The 21,890-nt window shown below is 41.6% G+C and overlaps 1 protein-coding gene across 1 annotated transcript; it reads left to right on the top strand.

Moving 5' to 3' along the window:
- Positions 1–12,643: 12,643 nt before the first annotated feature.
- On the top strand, positions 12,644–18,034 carry LOC147640454 (pentatricopeptide repeat-containing protein At3g09040, mitochondrial-like). The gene is made up of 2 exons (XM_086780804.1): positions 12,644–12,809; positions 13,019–18,034. The coding sequence occupies exon 2, from the start codon at positions 13,724–13,726 to the stop codon at positions 17,093–17,095; it is 3,372 nt and encodes a 1,123-aa protein (XP_086636930.1). The 5' UTR covers positions 12,644–12,809; positions 13,019–13,723; the 3' UTR covers positions 17,096–18,034.
- The last annotated feature ends 3,856 nt before the right edge of the window (positions 18,035–21,890 follow it).

Below are 21,890 nucleotides of genomic sequence, written 5' to 3'. Positions count from 1 at the left end.
CAAGATCAGGAGCATACAGCCATATCACACTTGGACATTATCTCACATGAGCACATTTGTAAGAGGTGTACCCTCATATAAAAAGAGTCATTTTCAAGCAATGAATACAACCAAGCTCTCAAGCCTCTTTATTATAAGTATGAGTCTCAATCTTGTAACCTAATTGTGCTTGAGTCTTAAGCTTAGTTATGGTATTGAGGGCAAGGTATGAGTAGAGGATCAGGATCAGGAGCATGCAGCGACATCACTTGGACATTATCCTACATGAGCACATTTGAGGTGTTATAAAAAGGGTCATTTTCAAGTAATGAATACAAGAAAGCTCTTAAGATTGTTTTTTAGTACAAGTCTCAATCTTGTAACCTAATTGTGCTCGAGTCTCTTAAGCTTAGTTAGCATAATCTTTTCATCATCATTATGTTGTTAATTAGGCTACACCCACCACCATAGAATTAGTGTTTCTTAATCATAATAATTAAGATTATGCACACCATAGCCATGCATGCTTGAGGATCCATCTTTTTACAGTCTGACTAATTGTGAAGAGGATACGATCATTGTATTTGAATAGGAGCTATCTCGTAATGACAAGTGGTTCTTAGAAGCTGTGCACATGGAGGTCAGATTAACATGGAGGATGAGGGATACGCATACAAAGCAAATGGGCGTAGGCAACCAAGACTAAGAACAAATGGTTGTGAGCCATAGCATGCTAATCATGGGAGAAGAGGCCTGCACAGTAAGAGCATCAGAAAACAAGAAGTTATGAGGGAGGCTGAATTCTAAGATCCAGAGGAGCAAGACCAAGAAATTCTAAGATCCAGAGGAGCAAGACCAAGAAATTCAAAATAATAATATAAGGAAGTTCAAGAAGCATAAGGAAATGGTGGAGAATAACTAGAGTAGCAGATTAGAGGGCACGAAGATCAAAGGGAAGCCAGACAACTTTGACCAATAGCAATGGCACTAAAATATCCAAAGTTCAAGGGAAAGAGTGATGAAGATTCAGATGCTCACGTCTTCTCATTTGAAACCACATTTCTGGCCACAAGGGCTCTAGAAGCCAAAAAAAATAGAGTTTTTTGCAAGAACACTGAGTGGCAAGGCTACTAGTTGGTATGCATAGTATGGTTTGGATCACTTCTAGACGTTTGATGAGCTGAAGAGTGCCTTCCTGAAGACATTTCGAAAGGATAAGATGACCATATAAGTGTTGGTGAATCTACAAAGACTCACTCAAAAGAAAAGACCCACACAAGACAATGATACTTAGTTCAGAGCACTCTTGATGAGACTGGATCAAGTTGACGAACCAATGCTATCCTAAGCCAATGGTACGTGAGTGGTTTGCAAACAACACTCCAGATGACGGTGGAATCATCTGATATGGAAACTCTAACCTTTAAACAAGTAGTAGTAGGAACCATGAGAGCAAAAAGGATTCTGAGGAAAAACAAGAAAGAACCTAAAAAGAAGAAAAAAAAAGTCTGAGAAAGGTAAGGAGGAATAAAGAAGAAGAATCCTTAGCGTTAGAATCTAATGAAGACACTTTTGACTTAGGCTACATTTCAAATTTGGATACCAACAAAGAAGAGTGAAAACCCGTAAGAAGAAGGGAAGGAACCATGTAGTGGATGCCCATGAAGAAGTGAAGGTTGTCTTGGGGTCAAGCTTGCTAGAGGGCACACAATGAAAAATGGAGTTGAACGAAGGACATACATTTGGTGTACAAAGTGCAAAAATAAGGACATACTAAGGAGGAGTGTTGGCAAGCTTCCCCCTCCTCAGCTATGCACCATCTGCCACAAGATCAACAACCACACCACTCAAAACTATTGCTATAATGCTAGGAATAAGAATCCTAGGGTGACAGAGAGGCAGTAATGTAAACAACTGCCACCAGACATAATCAGGTAGTCGTTGCACCACCCTTATGGAAGAGGAGCTGGAGGTGGAAGTTTTGGCTAGATAGGAGCAAGATTAATGTGCTATTATTGTAACATGCTTGGTCACAGAGGGGCAGGTTATCCACTTTGGATCAGACATTAGCATGAGTTGCAAGATGCAAGAGAACCAAAAAATTTAGTTCTAGGAGGACCTGATCCAACTATGAGCATGGTTAAAGTGGATGCTACACTCGTGAGAGTGCAAGAAAAATCCCCCAATAGTGTTGGCAGTGACAAGGCCACAAGGATCTGGAAAAGATATGGCAGAGAAAAGAGCTGATCCGAAAACATAGTCAAAGGGTGCAGTAGACAATCTACGAACAAGTCACCAAGCTAGTGCAGAATGCACATGGATTGATCTTAAAAGTAATGTGGACAATGCTAGAAAATCATGCCTACAGATTTTCTACAAGAGCAAGCTGTAGAAAAATCACTCTAGCCAAGAAGAAACAAGAAATTGCTATAGGCAAGAGGCCACAAGAAAGGCAGGAAAATTGTATTAGATGAAAGGGAGCAAGAAGATGGCTAGAAAGAGATCAAAGTAACCCAGATTGTTGAAGCCTCCTTGCAAGGTAATCTTAGTTGTGAATACAAAAGGCAAGAAGCAAATGGAGTATGGAGGGTCAGAAATAGGAAGGAAAGAAGAAACCTAGAGCAAGGGGTGCCAAGCTAGCATAAGACTAGTGGAAATGGAGTAAGATATGAGTTATGGGAAGACTCCAGCAAAATGAGGCTTAACATCACTTTCGACCAATTCCTAAACTTTTTGCCTAATTACAAGCAAAAACTATTTTGGAAGATAGTACCCACGTAGAAGTTGGTGGAACTCCCAAGCAAGGCACTAGTCGTAGACTACACAAATGTGGAGAAAATACAAGATTACGACAGTATAGTTCTTGAAGTGATGGTCAACATAAGAGGACGGGTCGTGTGCCATGGTGGTTCTAGTGTGAACATATTGTCATAGGGCCTATTAAAAAAAGGTGGGGATTGTGAGGACAAGTGATGTGCCAAATTTGGAGGGTCTAGTGGCCAAAGCACCCTAGTGCTTTAGTCCCAACGTAGCCCACAATTCTCTTCAGCATTTAGCCTTCAGTAGTGCATCTCCCTCAACAAATCTGGGTGTGCATAAGTCTTTCCAAAGTGGCTTCACACTTGTCTTCAACCTGGTCTGCTGGTTTAGTAGATGTTTGGTCTACAATGTCCTTGTATTTGGTATTCATCCATTAATCATCTTCATTAAGTTTTCTACATTGTACCAAAATTTTTCCAAATAAATAAAGCAAATAATCCTTCTTGCAAGGGGGTCCTCTTGGATTCTTTGCCGACCCTTCTTTGACCGGAGGTCAAGCACAACTGATCGGAGGAAAAAAGAAAGTTAGGGTATTAGTGGTGTGGGCAGCCAAGGATGAAATAAATCGGGCCAGTAGGCCTCTACATGCAAAAGGGTTAAACTACCTACAAGGCATAGAGGATGATGAGGAAGAGAAAATCCTAAGGAAAAACCCATACTTGCGCTAGATGTGGAATAGATCATATTGAAATACGATTCGAAAGTTCTAACAATTTAATTGGAAGAGCTACATGACAAAAGAAAAGAAGAGGAAGCAAATGAAGAAGAACCACAAGACAATGAAAAATGGCAAGAAGAATTGGTAGAGGACAAGACCATTCTTGTACTCAAATAGCTAAGTGAAGAGGGAAAAAATTATAATATCGGAGTCCAAGAGGATGAGCTCACATAAATTAATTCGGGTGATGAGAGAGAACCCCACATGGTGAGAGTACGTGCTAGACTAGGCCAAGATTTGCAAAAGGAATTGCAAGAATTGCTAACCTCATATAAGGACGTGTTTGCATGGAACTACACAGATATGAAAGGAATTGATCCAAGCTTCTACCAGTATAAGATTAATATGAAGGACGATGTAATACCCATCAGACAAGGCAGATATAAGATGAACCCAAACCATGCACATCAAAGCAAGGAGGAAATAGAGAAGTTGATGAAGATTGGATTCATATATTATGTGGACAAAGAAGAATGGCTATCACCAATAGTCATCGTCCGAAAGAAGAATGGCTATCACCAATAGTCATCGTCCGAAAGAAGAATGGGAAGCTAAGAGTCTGCATAGATTACAAGAAAATCAATACAGTAGCAATGTCTGATCCATTCCATATCCCTTTCACAGACTCCTTGCTAGACATAGTGGTAGGCCATGAGATATACTCATTGCTATTATATAGATTCAGTGGGTACAATCAAGTCCATATGGCCATAAAGGATAAAGAAAAAACAACCTTCGTAATAGGATGGGGAGCATTTGCTTGCAATGTGATGACATTTGGGCTAAAAAAAAATGCACCAACAAGTTTCCATAGGATGGTTCAACAGATCTTATATGAATACCTGACCACATTTGTGAGATTATTTGTGAATCACTTTGAAAAATGGAATGTTCTCACCAATTGAGAATGATTGAGCCTTGCAAAAGATACAGAGAAGGAGGGGAGAATGCAAAGGTCTTACCGGTTTGCACCTCAATCCCCTCTTGGTAGAGTAACTCTCTTTTGTGGTGGAGAGCTAGGGTCCTTAACCTTGACTCCTTCATTGTCACAAAGGAGCTTTGCAAATAGGTGGGGAGAAAAGAGAGAGTTATGGAAAGCTCAACCTCTACTTGGATGCCACAGTGAGTGAGAGCATGAGAGAGTAGACAAGAGAAGGGAGAGAGGGAGAAGAGAACATATATCAACACCATCACTCACCCACATAATCCCTAAGCATGCATGCAATAAGAAGAAGAGAAAGCATACAAGCTACTTTAACCTCAACAGCAAGAAGACTCAAACTCAATTGTGAGAATGGGACTATGTCTTTTCTCATTAGTCAAAATATCTTATATACAAGACTCCTTTGTATGATGCCTAGCCGCTCAAATGATGTCTAGTAGCCAAACAAGTTTGTCTAGGCTACTTTCCTGGTCTAAAGGTACATTAGTGGCATTACACGTCATAAGCTCGGTGTTTGACTTTCTTTCGGCCTTACATAGGTCATAAACTTAGAGATTTTCCATAATTATTTGACATAAAGTGCATTGCGCGGTACAAAATATGGCTTGAAGATGTTGCCACGTGTTTTGGAGTAATGTTATCCAATATGGTTAACATATCTCCCTCTCTAATCATGGTTCCGTCCTTGGAATCAAGAGTGAAGCTTCAGGGGAGGCTAGTGGTAAAAGTTGTTGAATTTCTAGAGTAGAAGTCAAAGCGGGACTTCGTGTACCGGGTGGTTTTGATAAAAGGCTTTGTAGGATGTCCAGAAGGTTTTCTCAAACATATCTTTGAATGTGAGCATGTGCTAGCCTTGCATCCACTGTACTCTCTTATAGTAGAGCCGAGTATTTAGTGAAGCGTGGGACCCTTGTTGATGTCGAAAGACATGCAATGTTGTGCTTCATCAAATGCATGCCAATCAGGAAATCCACTAAAAAAATAGTGATGAGATGAAAAATCAGATGATTACGACCATATTAGGGTCTAGCATGTACATCTGAAGAGGGGCCTGATGTTGAAGGGCCTTGGGAAGCTCTGCCGAGACTTGATCCTTTTAGAGGGTCTTCTTCGAACATGTCTTTTCTGCCAAACGCATCGTCATCATCTTTTTTCTTAGTAGTGTCCATTGTGTCCTCTTCCTCTTCCTTAACCTCGAGTCACGGATTGATAAAATTTTAGGGTCTCCTCGTATTCCTCCTCAAAGATGTCCTGGGGGGGTAGGCCACGTGCATCATGTCAAAGAGGTGGTCTTTGTTGCTACACATTGGTTATAGCTATTTTTAAATTCTACAGTACAATACACGCATGTCAATGGGTGCATAAGCACTATTGGCCTCTATGGTGAGATGGTGATAGGCCTCATCCACGACATGCCAACCGTGTGTGTGCAATGGCCTTTCTGATGATGCTAATGGAACCGGGGTACGGGCATAACTCAGTGGGAACAAAAATGTCGATGAAGTAACCCTAGTCTAGGTGATTGAAGAAGGTGAGGAGGTTGAGGTAGAGGATGTGGTGATGGAATCAAAAGATAATGGAGGGATCGATAAGGGAGATGGTGTTTTAGTAGAAGAGCATGGTAAGGGTGGTGTGGGACGCATACGGGATTTTGAAGAGGATTCTGGAAAAGTGGTGGTGGCAATACCTTGTTAATGAAGATGTTGGAGGAGACTGAGTTGGAGGGTTTAGTGCTACAGTTTTAAGGAGGCTAGAGGGTGGTCGGGGAGGGATGTCAATGTTGGGTAGGTCAGTAGCTGCATCCATTAGGTTGTTCACCTTCCTCTGGGTTGCAAAGGCAACCTGCTCTTGTTGCGGCCAAGCCTTCAGCTCTTGTTGGGGGCTAAGCCTTTAGCTCTTATAATGTGTTGTTCTAGTTGAGCAATGGTCAGATCCTTTGACTCAATGGCCTCTGGAATTCCTCGGGGTGCTCAGACATCTGGTTGTGGACCTCTTCCGAGCTGTTACTAATTTGCATGCCATGTTCTCAAAGCTCTTGAGAGTGATTCAGTATAGCTAAGGTGAGTTCCTTTAGTGTTTGCACGCTCTAGCTGCTTTGGCCCTCTTGACTTTGTTTAGTTGCAAACGAATGATTTGGGAGTTCGCTTCAAGGGTTTACCCTTGTAGCCTATCAGAGCAGTGGCCACAAGTTGGACTCATGTGCTAACACATCTTTTAGAGAAGTTAGAAGAGTCCATGGACACCAAGTGATAAGAGGCAACACTCAACCTAATTGATCACACTAAATCCCCCACTGCTCAATCACACTAATCATTGCCCCAAACAATCTATATCCCCACTGCTCGATCACACCAAATCCCCCACTGCTCGATCACATTAAATCCCCCATTGCTTAATCAACCAAAATCCTCCAAGCAAGAGTGGCCCACCTAGCTCCATTATAGCTATGGGAAAAGTCCACTACAATACATCGTCTTGACTCCCTAAGAAAAGGGATGTCAAGTAAATGCCAATGAAAGCAACAAAAAGTGTTGAAGAAAGTTGTTGAGTTGGTGGAGAAATCTTTGAGATTGAAGGAATACACACACAGGCTACAATACATCAACATCTTGACTCCCCAAAAAAAAGGATGTCAACTAAATGTCAAGGAAAGCATCAAAAAGCGTCAAAGAAAGTTGTTGAGTTGGAGAAATTTTTGAGATTGGAGGAATACACATATGGGCACATCTTTCACCCATTTTTCATACATGTCACCATACATATTTCACTAAGGGCATCAAATTGTTTTTCACATATGGCATCTCACCGCATGCATGTGTATATGTGCCTATAACTAACCTCATCATGCCCAACCCTCCATGTACATCTCTAGATGGGGAGGGGGCTGGTAGTACAACCAATTACTTGGAAAACCACCATGTGTATATGTTCCTATAACTAACCTCATCAAGGCCAACCCTTTGTGTACATCTCTAGATGGGGGGGCTGGTAGCACAACCAATCACTTGGAAAACCACCATCAACCTTGTAGGTACTTCCAAGAGCTTCAATGAATGCAACCTCGACTTTGACTTTGATTCCCCACAACTAACCTTGCTCTGGATGACATATTAACCACACGAAGAAGCCTGATTTCTAAGCATCACTCTCTAGGGTTTAAGTATAACATTATTTCATACTAATAAGGTTCGAACCACCATCTACACATGCAAACCATGAAGAAGCCCAAACTCTAAGCATCACTCTCTATAGTTTAGGTATAGTATTATGTCATGCCAATAAGGTTCAAACCACGATCTACACATGCAAACCATTCATTATTGGTCCTAGCACTCATTTTGCCAATCAAGGGTGTGAAATTCTTCTACCAATTTGAAGGGTCCAATCCATTTCCACAATAGAATTAGGCCTTGCATGAAGGACTTCTACTTCACATCTACCTCCCTTGCTGCCTACTACCTCTAGGGCTACCCAAATCTTATCATTAATATTATGCCATGCATTTACCACTTAACCTTGCACGCCAACTTCATGGTGTATCCTAGACCATCCACACCTTTGCACCTCAGCAGCAACTTCACCACCGGAATGGGTGACACGAGGACATGGTCACCATTAAGAAGGGGGTATACTAACCATTTCGTTGGTTAATATGGTTTCACTTGCTTGACCTATCGTAAGGTTCTTACCTGCTCGAATGGGCACTTGTAGATTTTGTAAGATAGTGTTAGAACATATAAAGTGGTCTTACCTTGAGAGGCTAGAGCTTAATGTAAAATAGGTGAAGTCTAGAACTTCGTGTACATACTTGCTTAAGACTAGTAATAGTGGCCAAATCATTTTTAAGTTTTGGTCACCCTCATGTGAAAACTAGTCACTTGTGTAGCAAGACACATTCATTCCCTTACAATAGAATACTTCGTGAGTTGCTCTCTCATGTACCCTTGCTTGCATGTATGCTATTGATTTTTTATTCTTGATGGATACATGCTTGACAGGTTTGTTTGTATAATTCCCTCTTGCATTAGCTTCTTCTTCCTCTACCTTTTGTGAGAGGAGAAGCACCGAGAAGGCCAAATCTCTATTTGCCTCCATCTAGGCAAAGAGAGCTCTTCCTTCACACCCCCTTAGCAAGGAGCATTCCGGTGTGACAATGGAGTGAGGATGGGACGAACAAGCTAGTGCACCCACATTGGGGGAGTTGGAGTTTACATTTCCGCTTGAAGGAAATGGCACATGATTTGATAAAGGATAAGGTAAGATCTTGAATTGAACACACTTGTATTAAGAACATCAGTTAACAATGTGACTCCCCTAGTGCTTTGCAACACCATAGCTTATACTGTGACTTGCAAACAATCTCCATACTATGAGACTCTACAACGATTCTTTCTCTCTTACAACCAACATGCCCTTTTGAAAATTGAGCATGGTGAATGCATGTACTCGTAATTAATTGTTTATGACTAAAGCAATAACCTTCATTTTTTCTCATAATTAATTATTTATGACTAAAGCAATGATCTTCATTTTTATTGCACTACATTTGAATAGCATTAGTAGTGCCTTCACCTTAGATCTTGAGAAAAGTTCATTAAAATCACCTACTCTATAAGCACCTATGCTATCATAAAATTAAGTAAAACAGCTTTTGTGTAATTTATCACATATAATTCATAGACTTTACATGACATATTTTTAATGGGAATGTGGAAGTTATGAATTTACCATTTTTCTAATGAAACTCTATATTCCTTTGAAAGATTATTTAGATGTTTTCATATTCTAGTTTTTATTGCTATATTTCACTATAATAACTATTCTTTAACATCATCATTGATAAGTAAAAAATGTGTACAACAAACACATTATCCCAAAATGTTGGATCTTCCTAGAAAAGAGACATCAACCCCAAAGCTAAGTGTATCAAAATATGATTTTTTTGGAAAGGTTAACCCTGATAGTTTTCTTTTAATGTTTATGTTTTTGCAAGACTATTACACAATAAATAGGCAAGCAAAAGGAATATCAAGTACGTGACATCCTTGTCCATAGTTGGTAACAAGAGGATGTGGCTATCTATAGCTTTTATCAAATTAAAAAATACATTCTCAACTCTTTTTAAGGTGGTCTTGTTTATTGGTGGACTTTTTTCCTAGAACTAATAGATAGCATTAAGTGGACTTTATTTTTTAGGTGGTCTTATTTATTTGTGGACTTTCTTCCTAGTACTAATAGATAGTATTTGTGGTAGTATTAAGTGGACTTATTACATAGTCACATCAATGGCCTTTTTTTATCATACATTTATTTTTCCTCACAACTAAACAAATGTATTACATTCAATCAAGAGAATAGGAGAAGCATTCTAAAATTAAATTTTGTTTTAGATTTTAAGAAACCATGCAACCATAATATGAAATTAGTGCAATTAAAAATTTAGAGTAGGATAAAAGTATGGTGTATGGTTGTAGAAAATTTAGAGAGGATAAAAGTATGGTTTATAATTTGAAATTACTACAAGTAAAAATTTAGAGTACCGTCTCGACAACATTTGTGCCAAAAATTCAAGAATCAATTCCCGCGTCTGCAATGGAAACTTATGACTCCGGCAAAAAGCAGAATAGCCACAAGAACCTGTTGCTCGCAAGGTGGTTTTTAAAATATCAAAAAAACACACACAAACACAAGGGAGTCACACATATGACCTACCTAGAAGTGACAAAAATCACAAGCAACTCCCAAGAATCTTCAATAGCCACATTACATTTTGTTAAGCTTATAGCTTAATACTCTTTTGGCTATGTTAATGTAGCAGTTTCTTCATGACTACATATCCATACTTATGCACTGGAGAACATTTGCACGAAAGCCTCACCATCGACAACTTCCAGGTATATCTTTGGATGGGGGGCCATGATGGGCGAAAGCCTGGTCAATGGTACAACCCATTGCCTAGAAATTTTTATCGAACCTCTCTAAATGACGGTACCATCTTTGTAAATCAATGATCTTCAATCCTTAGTGAGATATCTATATTAGCCTCGCAAGTCAACGTAATTCTTTCAATCCTCACCAACAAGTGGCTACTTCACACATAGCAGTTCAATAAGAATCTATATGACTCACTTCTTTTACTTCATGTATATCTACTTCATAAGAGCACTTAAATATACATAAAAACATAAAAAGCACATGGGAAGAAGCATGTAAGAATAGGTCTTGCTTAATAACATTTGACAAGAATCCAGCCACATAAAGGGACATCATCAAAGGCCAATTTCTTCAAATAATTAATGTTGCTTGAATCAATCAAATGAGGAACAGAGAATCACCATCTCGTTCTGATGATGTATAAAAGTATGGTTTATGGTTGTAGAAAATCATGCCAATGGATTTAGAAGGGATGAATGCTAAATGTCCTTAGTTTGAAAAAACTATTCACATGTCCATCAATGCAATAAAATATTAACCGATATTTCTTCATAATAAGAAAAGAGTACACACATAAAATTTACCTTAAACTATATGTTGAAAAATGATTTACTAAATGCTCCAACCTTGTGTTACTAGTGCAGGTGATGCATGTGCTTTATTTTGTAAGGCCCCCTATATGAGGAATACCTGATGTGGTGAGCACCTGAGCACTCGACAATTCCTAGTCTAGACATTGGATGATGGGAAAATGTGGATAGATGGTTAGGAGATGGCTTATATAGACTTGGCACACTGCTAAGTAGGATGCATGTTTGTGTGGGTTATGTGACCGCATCAATGAGTGCTAGAAGGACAGACACTTCTTGGGTTATTTTTGTGCTAATTTGAGGGTCCAGATGGTCTTAGGTGCTTGTGGGGGCTACGCTAAGTCTCTATGGGAATTTGTTATAATCCGATATGGTCCTAATTGGATGATATGGTCTGTTAGTCATTTTAGATCCTACTTTATGTACCTTAGTTAATCATCTAGTTTATTGTGTTCAAGCACTCTTGTAAGCAAGACATCCTCTCTCCAAAGTCTATCTAGATTGCCATCAAAGCTCCTTATGCGGAGAAGATGGATTGTAATCAAAGTTTGCAAGTAGTAATATTGTTTACTCTCCATTTCTTTCTAAAATTTAGTGATACCAAAGCCTTCATAGACTCATGCAGATGTGCCTCCAAAGGTTCTAGTGGCCCTTGCATGAGAACTCTTGGTTTCCACGATGGTATGAGAGCATTGGCCCCAAAGTATGACAATTTGGTGACCTCACTCTGCCTCTTACTTTAAAGGTGTTTGGCATAATGTTGGTGGAGGAGGAGATGTATTTTAAGCCAAAGATGGTAGTGATGTTGTTGTGTTCTTTGCAAATGTAAAGAAAGGCAAGGGGAAGGAGGGCTCTAATAAGCTCCATGCTTCTGAGAGAAGAAGAAACAATCAAAGGCAAAGTGTTTCTACTCTGTGATGACAAGCCTGGTCATGTGGTTAAATCATATAGATTAAGGAAGCAGATGAGAAGAATGTCATGTAGACTGAACATAGCAGATGAGTAAAGACTAAACAAAGTAGATGAGAAGAATGGGATGTAGACTGAAAGAAGTAGATGAGAAGAATGGCACTTTCAAGCCTTTGAAGAAGAAGTCTAGAAGTAGTGTTGAAGCGAAATTGGTGTTGTTTGTGGTAATATAAGAAATTTGTGAAAAGGCCAAACATTCCTCAGTAGGCATCCTGACATATGACCAGCTAAAAAGGTTGGTACACCTCCCTCAATCCTGTGTAGTGCACCTGGTAGCATTTGGGAACGATGCTAAATGCCCAGCTTGGTTTCCTTTTGAAAGGTATAACAAGTGCAAATTTATAAGGGTCCTTAGATTCTCATGGTGTGAGAATTTATGTTTCATGACGTGAAAATGTGAGTGGATTTTCATGGCATGAGTATGGTTCGCACACAAACACACATGAATGTTTACTCCTTTTTAGAGGATGTTCACACACATATTACCTCATATTGATTTAGGCTTAGAAGCCTTTAAGATACATAAACATTTAAGTGAACTTTTGAGGGGATGTTCACACACACATTACCTCATATTTATCGAGGCTTAGAAGCCTTTTCACACACAAGTAAGAACTTGATTCCCAACAAGCACCATGTGTCGTTGTAAGCGCCTGGTGATAGAGTTTGGTCTTTCCAATCTCTTGTGCTAACTACGCATCAATCTTGGGTGTGAATTGTGTTACACATCTCTGGTGCCCAAATAATTATTGTGATTAGCAACAGGTTTGGACAATTAGCCTGTACATGAGATCACAAAGAGACGGGGCTAATCTCACGGAGGGCTGAGAAAGTTCCACGACATTTGAAATCACAGGTGAGGGGCCGTTGGCAAATGCTTGATTAGCGATGCGTTTTTGGGTTGTTTCGGTCTTAATTATAAAATGATGATAAAGAGCGTTATGAATGATACTTTAGAGAACCCTGCATGAAGTCCGAGGGTTTGTTGCCAAAATAAATAAGCAAATTTAATCAATTTACTTCAATTGCTTTTAGGTTTTAAAACCTTATATATTTGTTCCATAGAAGGCAGTAGTACCTTAATCTAGGGGTATGTTGGTGTCACAACCCTACCAAATTACCCTGCTCCAGAAGGTATAGATTTATCTAAACACGGCATTTGGATTCTCGAAGAGAAGTAAGCCATGATTAGAAGCAAGTTACACTGTGTGTAACTTGCCACTGTGGAGAAGCTTGCCAATGAAACCCAGCATGTGAAAAAATGTCAAGAAGGGGAATGCCCATGGGGAGGCCATTCCTTGATGGGAAATGGAGACCCTCAAGGAGGTGGCCCATCTTCCAACGAGGGAATAGCCGACCCAAGGCTATTTACCTCCTTCTTGGGGCATAGTGAGAGTGACAGCTCAAGGACACGAGCAGCCCCACATCAACAGCTCGTAGAATGACATAATTGACTTCTTCTCCTCCACAAAGTATAGTTGGTGCCATCTTGCATGCTTACATAATTGAAGGGTGGTGGGCACACTCCAGTGGTGTTTTGGGTTAGCAGGTGCAGCCATTTCTCCACAGGATGATGTGACCTGCTGGCAGGAAGTGTAGAGAACATCACGAGTATCTATCTCTTGCCGATGAATGTGGATGGGCCCTCTCCTGGGCTGATTACTGACCATGACCCATGCAGAAGGGCTCTTGCTTTAAGCACCTACATTGCCCATTTTTTATATAAAACTATAGTTCAGGATTGTAGTTGGATTGGTCTCTGGTGGTTTCATGGAGAGCAAGGGGATGTTCTTGGGCAAAGTCCATGGTGGTGTGACTGACTGTATGGAGCCCATAGTAGTGGAGGGGCTTCGGGGAAATGGCTGCAAAACTGCTCACATGGAGCAACATATATTAGAGAACAAGAATTGGGAAATTCTGAACTTGGAAGAGGGGCTTGCATGCTTGGAAGGGATTTCCCATTTGCCTTCGCTGGAAAACTCTTTCTGCATCTTGCAAAAGTGCAGAAACAAGAAAAGCTTAGCATATGCAAAGCGCTTGTATATGTGCATCTGCCAAAATGGACTGCAAAACAGTAGATTGCTTGAGAATTACTTTGTCTCGATGTTTGTCGAGTGTGAAAGCATGTCGGATGCCAAGCAAGTTTTCAATAGATTGATTAGCCGGAATGAGTACTCGTGGACGTCTCTAATACAAGGGTATATCAACCACGGGGAATGGAAACATGGCCTTACCCTGTTTCAAAAGATGCTTGATGATTGCAAGCAGCCTAGTAAGCATACATTTGTGGCCCTTTTGAAAGCTTGTGCTAGGCTGAGATATCTGGAAAGAGGGCAAGCATTACACAATGAGATTGTCAAGGAGGGTTATGAAGGAGACCTTTTTGTTGGGAGTACCTTGGTGGATATGTATGCTAAATGTACCTTGCTCCCGGAGGCACAGGAAGTATTTGACAACCTGCTAGTTCGAGATGTAACCTTGTGGAATGCACTTATCAAAGGGTATGAAGAAAATGGCCTTGGTTGGGAAGCATTGGAATGCTTGGTCCGGATGCAAGCAGAGGGTGTGTCTCCTGATGCTGTCACGTTTGTTTGCAGCTTGAAAGCTTGTGGCAGCATAGGAGCCATAGAGAGAGGCCAAGAAATACATGCCAAGATAAAAAGGGCAGGACTTGAAAAGGATCCATTTGTTGGCAGCGCGTTGGTAGATATGCATGCCAAGTGTGGCTCACTTGCAACAGCCCAGGAAGTGTTCGATAAACTGCAAGTTCAAGATGTGGTATTGTGGAACACGCTTATCACCGGGTATGCTGAGCGTGGTCTCGCAAAGGAAGCATTGAATTGTTTACAACGAATGCAACTAAAGGGTGTGCCTCCAAGCACCGTTACTTTCGTTTGCAGTCTGAAAGCTTGTGCTAGTTTAGGAGCCTTAGTTGGAGGCTTGAAAATACACACTGAGATTGCCAAAGAAGGTTCCGAAAGAGATAAATTTATTGGCACCAGTCTGGTGGATATGTATGCCAAATGTGGGGCCTTAATAGAGGCATTGGAAGTGTTTGCCAAGCTACCAACTCGAGACGTAGTTTTGTGCAATGCACTAGTTGCAGGCTATGCCGAACAGGGGCTTGCTGAGGAAGCACTGAACCTTTTGGAGCAGATGCGATTAGAGGGCATTCTACCAAATGCTCTCACATTTGCATGTAGTTTGAAAGCTTGTGGTAGCATAGGATTATTAGATGGGGGGCAAGAGTTACATGCTGACATCGTCAAAGTGGGCTTTGAAACAGATTGCATTGTTGGGAACACTCTGGTGGGTCTGTATGCGAAATGTGGCTCACTTGTAGAAGCTGAGGAAGTTTTTAATGACATGGTAGCCCATGATGTAGTCTCTTGGAATGCTCTCATGGCAGGGTATCTGGAGCATGGACTCAATGAGAAAGTGCTAGACTGTTTAGAGCAGATGCAGCTTGAGGGCATACCTTTGAATCTTGCCACACTTGTTTGCAGTTTGAGAGCATGCTGTAGTTTAGTGGCCATAGATAGAGGCCAAGAGATACATGCTGAGATTGCTAAAGAGAGCTTTGAAAAGGATCTATTTGCTGGGACTGTGCTGGTTGACATGTATGCAGGATGTGGGTCACTTGTAGAAGCACAGGCAGTGTTTGATGAGCTGCCAGTTCAAGATGTAGTCCTATGGACTGCACTGATTGCAGGCTACACTGAGCAAGGGCTTGGTGCAGAGGCACTGAACTGTTTGGAACGAATGCAAACAACAGGAACTTCTCCAAACGGTGTTACTTTTGTTTGCAGCTTGAAAGCTTGTGGCAGTCTAACAGCTATAGACAAGGGCCAAGAAATACATATTGAGGTTGCCAAAGAGGGATTGGAGAATGATCTTTTTGTTGGCAATGCCTTGGTGTATATGTATGCCAAATGTGGCTTCCTTGCAGAAGCGCGTGAAGTGTTCAATGTCCTGCGGGTTCACGATGTGGTCTCGTGGAACTCAATCATGGCAGGATATGCTGAGCATGGATTCCTTGAGAAAGTGCTGGACTGCTTGGAAAAGATGCAACTAGAAGCCATTGCTCCAGATGCAATCACATATATATGCAGCTTGAAAGCTTGTGGCAGAAAAGCTGCCATAGACAAGGGCAGAGAAATACACACCAAGGTTGTTGAAGATGGATATGAAAGAGACTCCTCTGTTGGCAACAGCTTGGTGGACATGTATGCGAGTTGTGGTTTACTTGCAGAAGCACAGGAACTATTTGATGACCTACCAATTCGAAATGTGATCTCGTGGAATGCACTGATTGCAGGATATGCCGAACAGGGGCTTGGTGAGGAAGCACTGAAACGCTTAGAACAGCTACAACAAGAGGCTCTTGCTCTGGATGTAATCACATGTGTCTCAAGCTTGAAAGCTTGTGGCTGCATAGGAGCCATAGCTAGGGGCCGGGAATTCCATGCTGAAATCACAAAAAAGGGTTATGGTAGAGATCCTCCTATTCAAACCAGCTTCGTGAATATATGTGCCGACAACAGTCCTGAAGCTAGCAAGTTGGGTGGGATCGAGGCTACGGACGTCATTCTGGCAACTGCACTCATTGACATGTATTGTAGATGTGGCAGTATGGTTGACGCTCAACAAACATTTGATGCTATGGCGACAAGAGACCTTGTCACATGGAACGCATTGCTCATAGGACAGGCTCGCCAAGGAGAGACGGGCACTGTGTTTCAGCTTCTCAAGAGAATGAGGGAGGAAGATGTACAGCCAGATGGGTTCTCTCTTCTTTGTGTTCTCAGTGTATGCAGCCATGCAGGTCTCACAGGGAAGGGCCTGAAGTATTTTGAGGATATGAACAGAGAGTATGGCATCACACCAACTGTTGAGCACCTTAATTGCATGGTTGATATTCTTGGCCGTGCAGGGCGACTTGACGAGGCTTTGATAACGTTGGAGAAGATGCCTCTCCAGCCTAATCTTGTGACATGGAACACCATGTTGGGTGCTTGTCATAAATGGGGCAGTTCAGACCTTGGTTTGCATGCCTTTGAATGTGCAGGAGAAATGGAGGAAGACCATGCTGCAGCATTCATCTTGATGTCCAACATGTATGCAGGTTCTGATATGTGGTAGATGCAAACAAGACTGAGGCGATGCAAGCATGGAAGGAGCAGCTTTGAGTATGATAAGTGACTGGAATTTCTTGATAGGAGTGCTAGAGTGTTATTGCTGGCAATGGGCTGGCTAAGGAGCTAAGTTCCAATGAGAGCCTTCCGGAGTGCTGTGGCTCTATTGGAAGTTCCAGTGGCAGTGGACCTGAGTGGTGTGGTTCTCACCATGGCCTTATGGCAGGGTGCACAATACAAAAGCAATTGAGACTACAAAGAGTAACAGCAGGATTCTTGATTCTTTCAACCGAATCTACTGTATATTGCTGAGCTGAATAAAGCTTACAAATGGCATTAATTTGGCGGGTAACCTACTGTTGCATGTTCTTGACGGGATGCCTCATGCTTTTAGCCTCCATAGATTACGGCTCCACAACATGGGCTGATTCCTGTACTTAAAACCCTGACCCTCAATAGTAGTCCTAGCATGACACATGCATCTAGGTATTGGAGCTTATGCATGTGTTACCCCAAGCACCGAAAGAAAATATTAGCTATGGCCATGTTGGAGAAGAAGCGAAGCAGCACGCCGTGGCGAGTCAGTAGCAGTGGGCACGTGGAGCCTCGGCCACACAGGGAGGGCAGCATAGCAAGCTCTAAATGGCAGCAAAGCATGAGAGACCTGTCAGCTTGCATTGCAGCTAGCTCAACGAGCAAGCTGTGGCCACCTCTACAACGCTGCATGCTACCTCCTCTAAGCAGGGACCATCTCATCAAGCAGTGTTCAAGGCGGGATGGCCTAGCTGTAGGCACATCAATAACACAATCAATGCATCGTCAAAGTTGTCCAGCCTAGGGTGTTGTCCAAGGTGAACCTTCATTAGCGTAGTAGTAAGTTCATCTGCTGATGATGAAATTTGATAATTTTTCTCTATGAAGCGTTAAAGACTCCTTTTATTGTGAAGGCAGCAACCCCATATCATCTTACTATGTAGGTAATCTCTTTGCCTTTTTTGCAAATAAAAAGTTTTAAACCTGGATTAAGGGCTCAATGACATAGCATACCAATTGTGAAGTAGACCATTAGGAGCCAGCAATGGAACTCATTTTGTGTCATTGCAATTTTTTGAGCTGTAGAGCAAAGGTTGATGAACCCAAGAGGGGAAAAAGATCCGTAAATAGGATTTAAGGAGGCTCAGAAGGAATTATAACAGGGTCAAGGAGCTATGAAAAGGTTGAGGAATGTAAAAGTTGTTCCAAGAAGCTAGCTCAAGAGAGCCTTAAAGAGCTTAAAGGGGCTTTGGGCGGCTCTTTGCTAAGAAGAACTTAGAAGGGGGCTTCAAAGGGGGTCAAATAAGCCTTACAAAGATGGACTAAGAGATATCGGGTGATGAGAAAGTGACATGTTGCGGGTCTGCGGCCATGGTTGGTGGCAATAGTCATGGAGGCTTTTGCATTTGACTACCTAGGAGTTATGTGGATACCTCAGGTGCTTACTCTTGATGCTGGCGCCTCTGCTTGGCTTTGCAATGTGGCTGCATTGGTCAGAGTTGCACGCTTTAGGCTGAGTTGGGGGTTGTGGCCATGCATGGAGGCATGGGGGTTGGCTGTTGACAAAGGGTGCGAGATGGGCTGAGTGAAATAGGGAGGCTTATTATTATAAGGTTCCTTCAAGAAAAAAAAGGCATTTCTTTTGAAGGTTCAGGTCTTCTGAGGAGACTAGGGAGTGGAAAGATATTAGGAGGAAAAAGATCACGTTATGATGTTTTAAGTAGTTTATTTAATGAGAAAGGTCTATTACAAGGGAGAGTGAGGAAGTGTTGTCTAAAGTTAGAGAGGTGATATTAGATTGCGGTTAATAAATTAGCTGTATGTGGTTTTAACTCGATTGGCAAAATCATTTGGGGGCAGTAACGACTCCTTTTAATGCAATTGTGCTACCTATTGTATTCTCCTCAACACTTCTTCTTCTGGAACATTTCCTTTTTTTCTACCCTTGCCACCATTGGAGCTTACATCGAGCAACCAGGTTCCCGTAACGAAGTCTATGACCCACTTTTTGAATGATTGTTTTGAGATTGTTAGGGTCAGGTGCATGCGATACTTCTCTTGGACCATGACAAACCTTTAGCGTTCTCATTGCATAGTTTGACAAATCATGTTGCACCTTCAAAGAGTGTAGGCCACCATAGGCTGGCCTGTGGAGGACCTTGTGGGTTGTTTTACATATGTAGCAAAGTGTCCGTCAACAATGATGGAATGGTCTTTTGATCATCAAGAGCAACGAAAAAATCATCCACGTGAACACATTTCATCATTATGCCATCTTGGCGGGTCTTAAAGTATTCCCACTATCAATTGATAGGGAGCAACCTTCTTGATGAGGCATCTAGCTCTATCCTTCTTTATAGGACAATCTATTGGGAATCCATTGGCGAAGAAGCGGGTGATGTCTTCACTCCATTTTGATACATGGTCAATGTGGAACAAAGGAGCGTCACGAAGATCGTCTTCCACTCCTCCAGTGGGTCTCAAGTGAATCCACGGCCTCGATGTAGGAAAGCCGATAAAGGTTCATCTCCATGGAGAGAATGAACCTCTTAAACTACTTGAGTGGGTATTCCTCTTTCTTGGTGGAGAGTCTATGGAAAATGCAAAAGTTTCCTCTTTCAGAGAGGAGTATTCCCTAGATGAGTCATTGACTACTCCTAGTTCAAAGTCACTATTCGCTCCCAAAAGGGATGTTGCATTTAGCATAAGCAGGGATGTTCTAGACTTGTGAACCTTGTTTTTCCAAGCTTCTATGGGAGAGCGTCCATGGTCGCCATGTCATGGATCCAATCTCCATAGTCATCAAGTTCCAAGAGCGGGTTCCACAAGTGATTCATAGTCAAGGTCCTCATCTTCACTATCCAACAACTTCTTGTAACATTGCAGATATTGACCAAAGAAATCTTGTGAGACTCCTACCCCTTAGTAACTCTATAAATCTATAGTGAAAGACTAATCTAAGGGTAGATCATCTCACTCATGGCCTCGTGTATCAATATCCTGACGTTTGGCCCAATCTCAAAATTGTTGTAATTATGTAACACGCTATGTCCCAATAATGTCGTTACCGATATGCTTGAACATGTTGATCTAGCCCAGTTGCAAACCACTCGGGGACGTTGGAAGTTGACTCATTCAACAGAAACTTTTTGATGCGAGGAAAATTATTGGAAACAACAATCAGATCGACTGTTGTGCATCAAAAAACATACTATGTCAAACCCACCCAATCGTTGGTCTCATCAAACGACCAATACTCAACATAATGCTTCCTTGATAAAAAGGCAAGTGTCCTTCAAGTCTACCTCAAGCGAGGAGTCTTAGGAAGAAGTGAGCCAAATAAATATAGACTTTGGGTTGGAAGAACCAAGAAACCCCTGGAAATGAGAGATGACATGGCTCTCCAAACCCCAAATTTGACAACAGACTTTAAAAAAAGCACTATGAACTTTGTGAAAAGAAAGTTCCACCGTACTATCTTAGGCAAAGCTCTAGTAAGTGAACGAGAATAGGACGTGGACCATCAAGGTTCACCCCAACCACCAAAAGTCAATTCATGTCAAATGCCATACTTTTGTAAACTTTTGTGCCGTCAATCCCAAGTTAGAAATGGCTCCCACTAGCCTCCGCCATGTAGCCCCATTACCTCCCTTGCGGCAATTGAGACACGTCCCTTTTGCAACACCAGCAGGGGCAAGCAACCATATCCCAAGGCAATCCACAAACCAGTCCGCAAGCACAAAGAGTGCAACTAAGAATACCGCCCCTCAAAGGAACCCACTTTAGACACTTCTTCACCGCAAAACCAAGTTTCCTCTCCATATGAACAAGGGACGGGAATGCGATGAAAAGGTAAAGAACCAGTCCCAAGAACCACTTTCGATCCATGTGTTTCGCCAAAGTAACATCCTAATGGATCCTTGGGTATCATAGGCCTTCAACCTTAGAGCAATGCTAGCTTATGATCACTACCAGTGGAAACTATACACAACCCAACCCCAAAGGGCTAACCCTGAGACAAAGTCATGCACAACCATTCTCTTATGTTCCATCGCCACGCACATATGCATATGACACGTTTAGAATGGATCTGGAAGTAGGAAGGAGAGTTGCCATGCATATAGCACCAAGAACCATGGAATCGACCAAGACTAAGCCAATTCACATCTCCAAGCTATTGACCAGATTTGATGAAATGGAGATCCCATTCAGCCACCAAAAGAACAAGATCAAGTTGTTTTTAGACACACAAAAACAAAGAAAAAACCAAGGCCAACTCTCTCTTCATCACGATCTAAGACCACCAGTGGTTACCTTCTTCAAAGAGAGCATAGCAGTCAAACGTTTCAAAAATATTTCATGCCTTTTAAATATGTTTCATAAACATTTCCAGTGTGGTGGTATTGGCCCCAAAAATCATATATATGGAACTTGCCCTAATAAGCAGCTCATAGAAACTATAAAACATGCTGCATTTAAACATAAAAACAATGTTAAGATTCAAGAATGTGGCGACAATTTGTGGACCTGCACATCGCTAGTGCTGAGAACCCCGAATGTAGGAAGTCGTTGCTTGAAGTCTCTCGTCGATTTGATCAAAACACCCAGTTTCATGTGGATAGGGATTGGTTGACAAGTCTTTATCTTTAGGTTATCTTAACCTGGGCCTATCCCAAGGCCCAGGTTAAGATGCCCTATCCCAAGGCCCAGGTTAACCTAACCTAAAGATAAGACTTGTCAACCAATCTCTGGCCTTGGAACATAATAGC

Source organism: Cibotium barometz, chromosome 3, assembly GCF_041138505.1.
Source record: "Cibotium barometz isolate CiBa-2024 chromosome 3, ASM4113850v1, whole genome shotgun sequence".
Taxonomy (NCBI): Eukaryota; Viridiplantae; Streptophyta; class Polypodiopsida; order Cyatheales; family Cibotiaceae; genus Cibotium; species Cibotium barometz.
This window is presented reverse-complemented; position numbering and strand designations above follow the sequence as displayed.

Excerpts from the sequence above, each read along its gene's own strand:
- LOC147640454 (XM_086780804.1), top strand. The coding sequence starts at position 13,724 with ATGGAGAGCAAGGGGATGTTCTTGGGCAAAGTCCATGGTGGTGTGACT.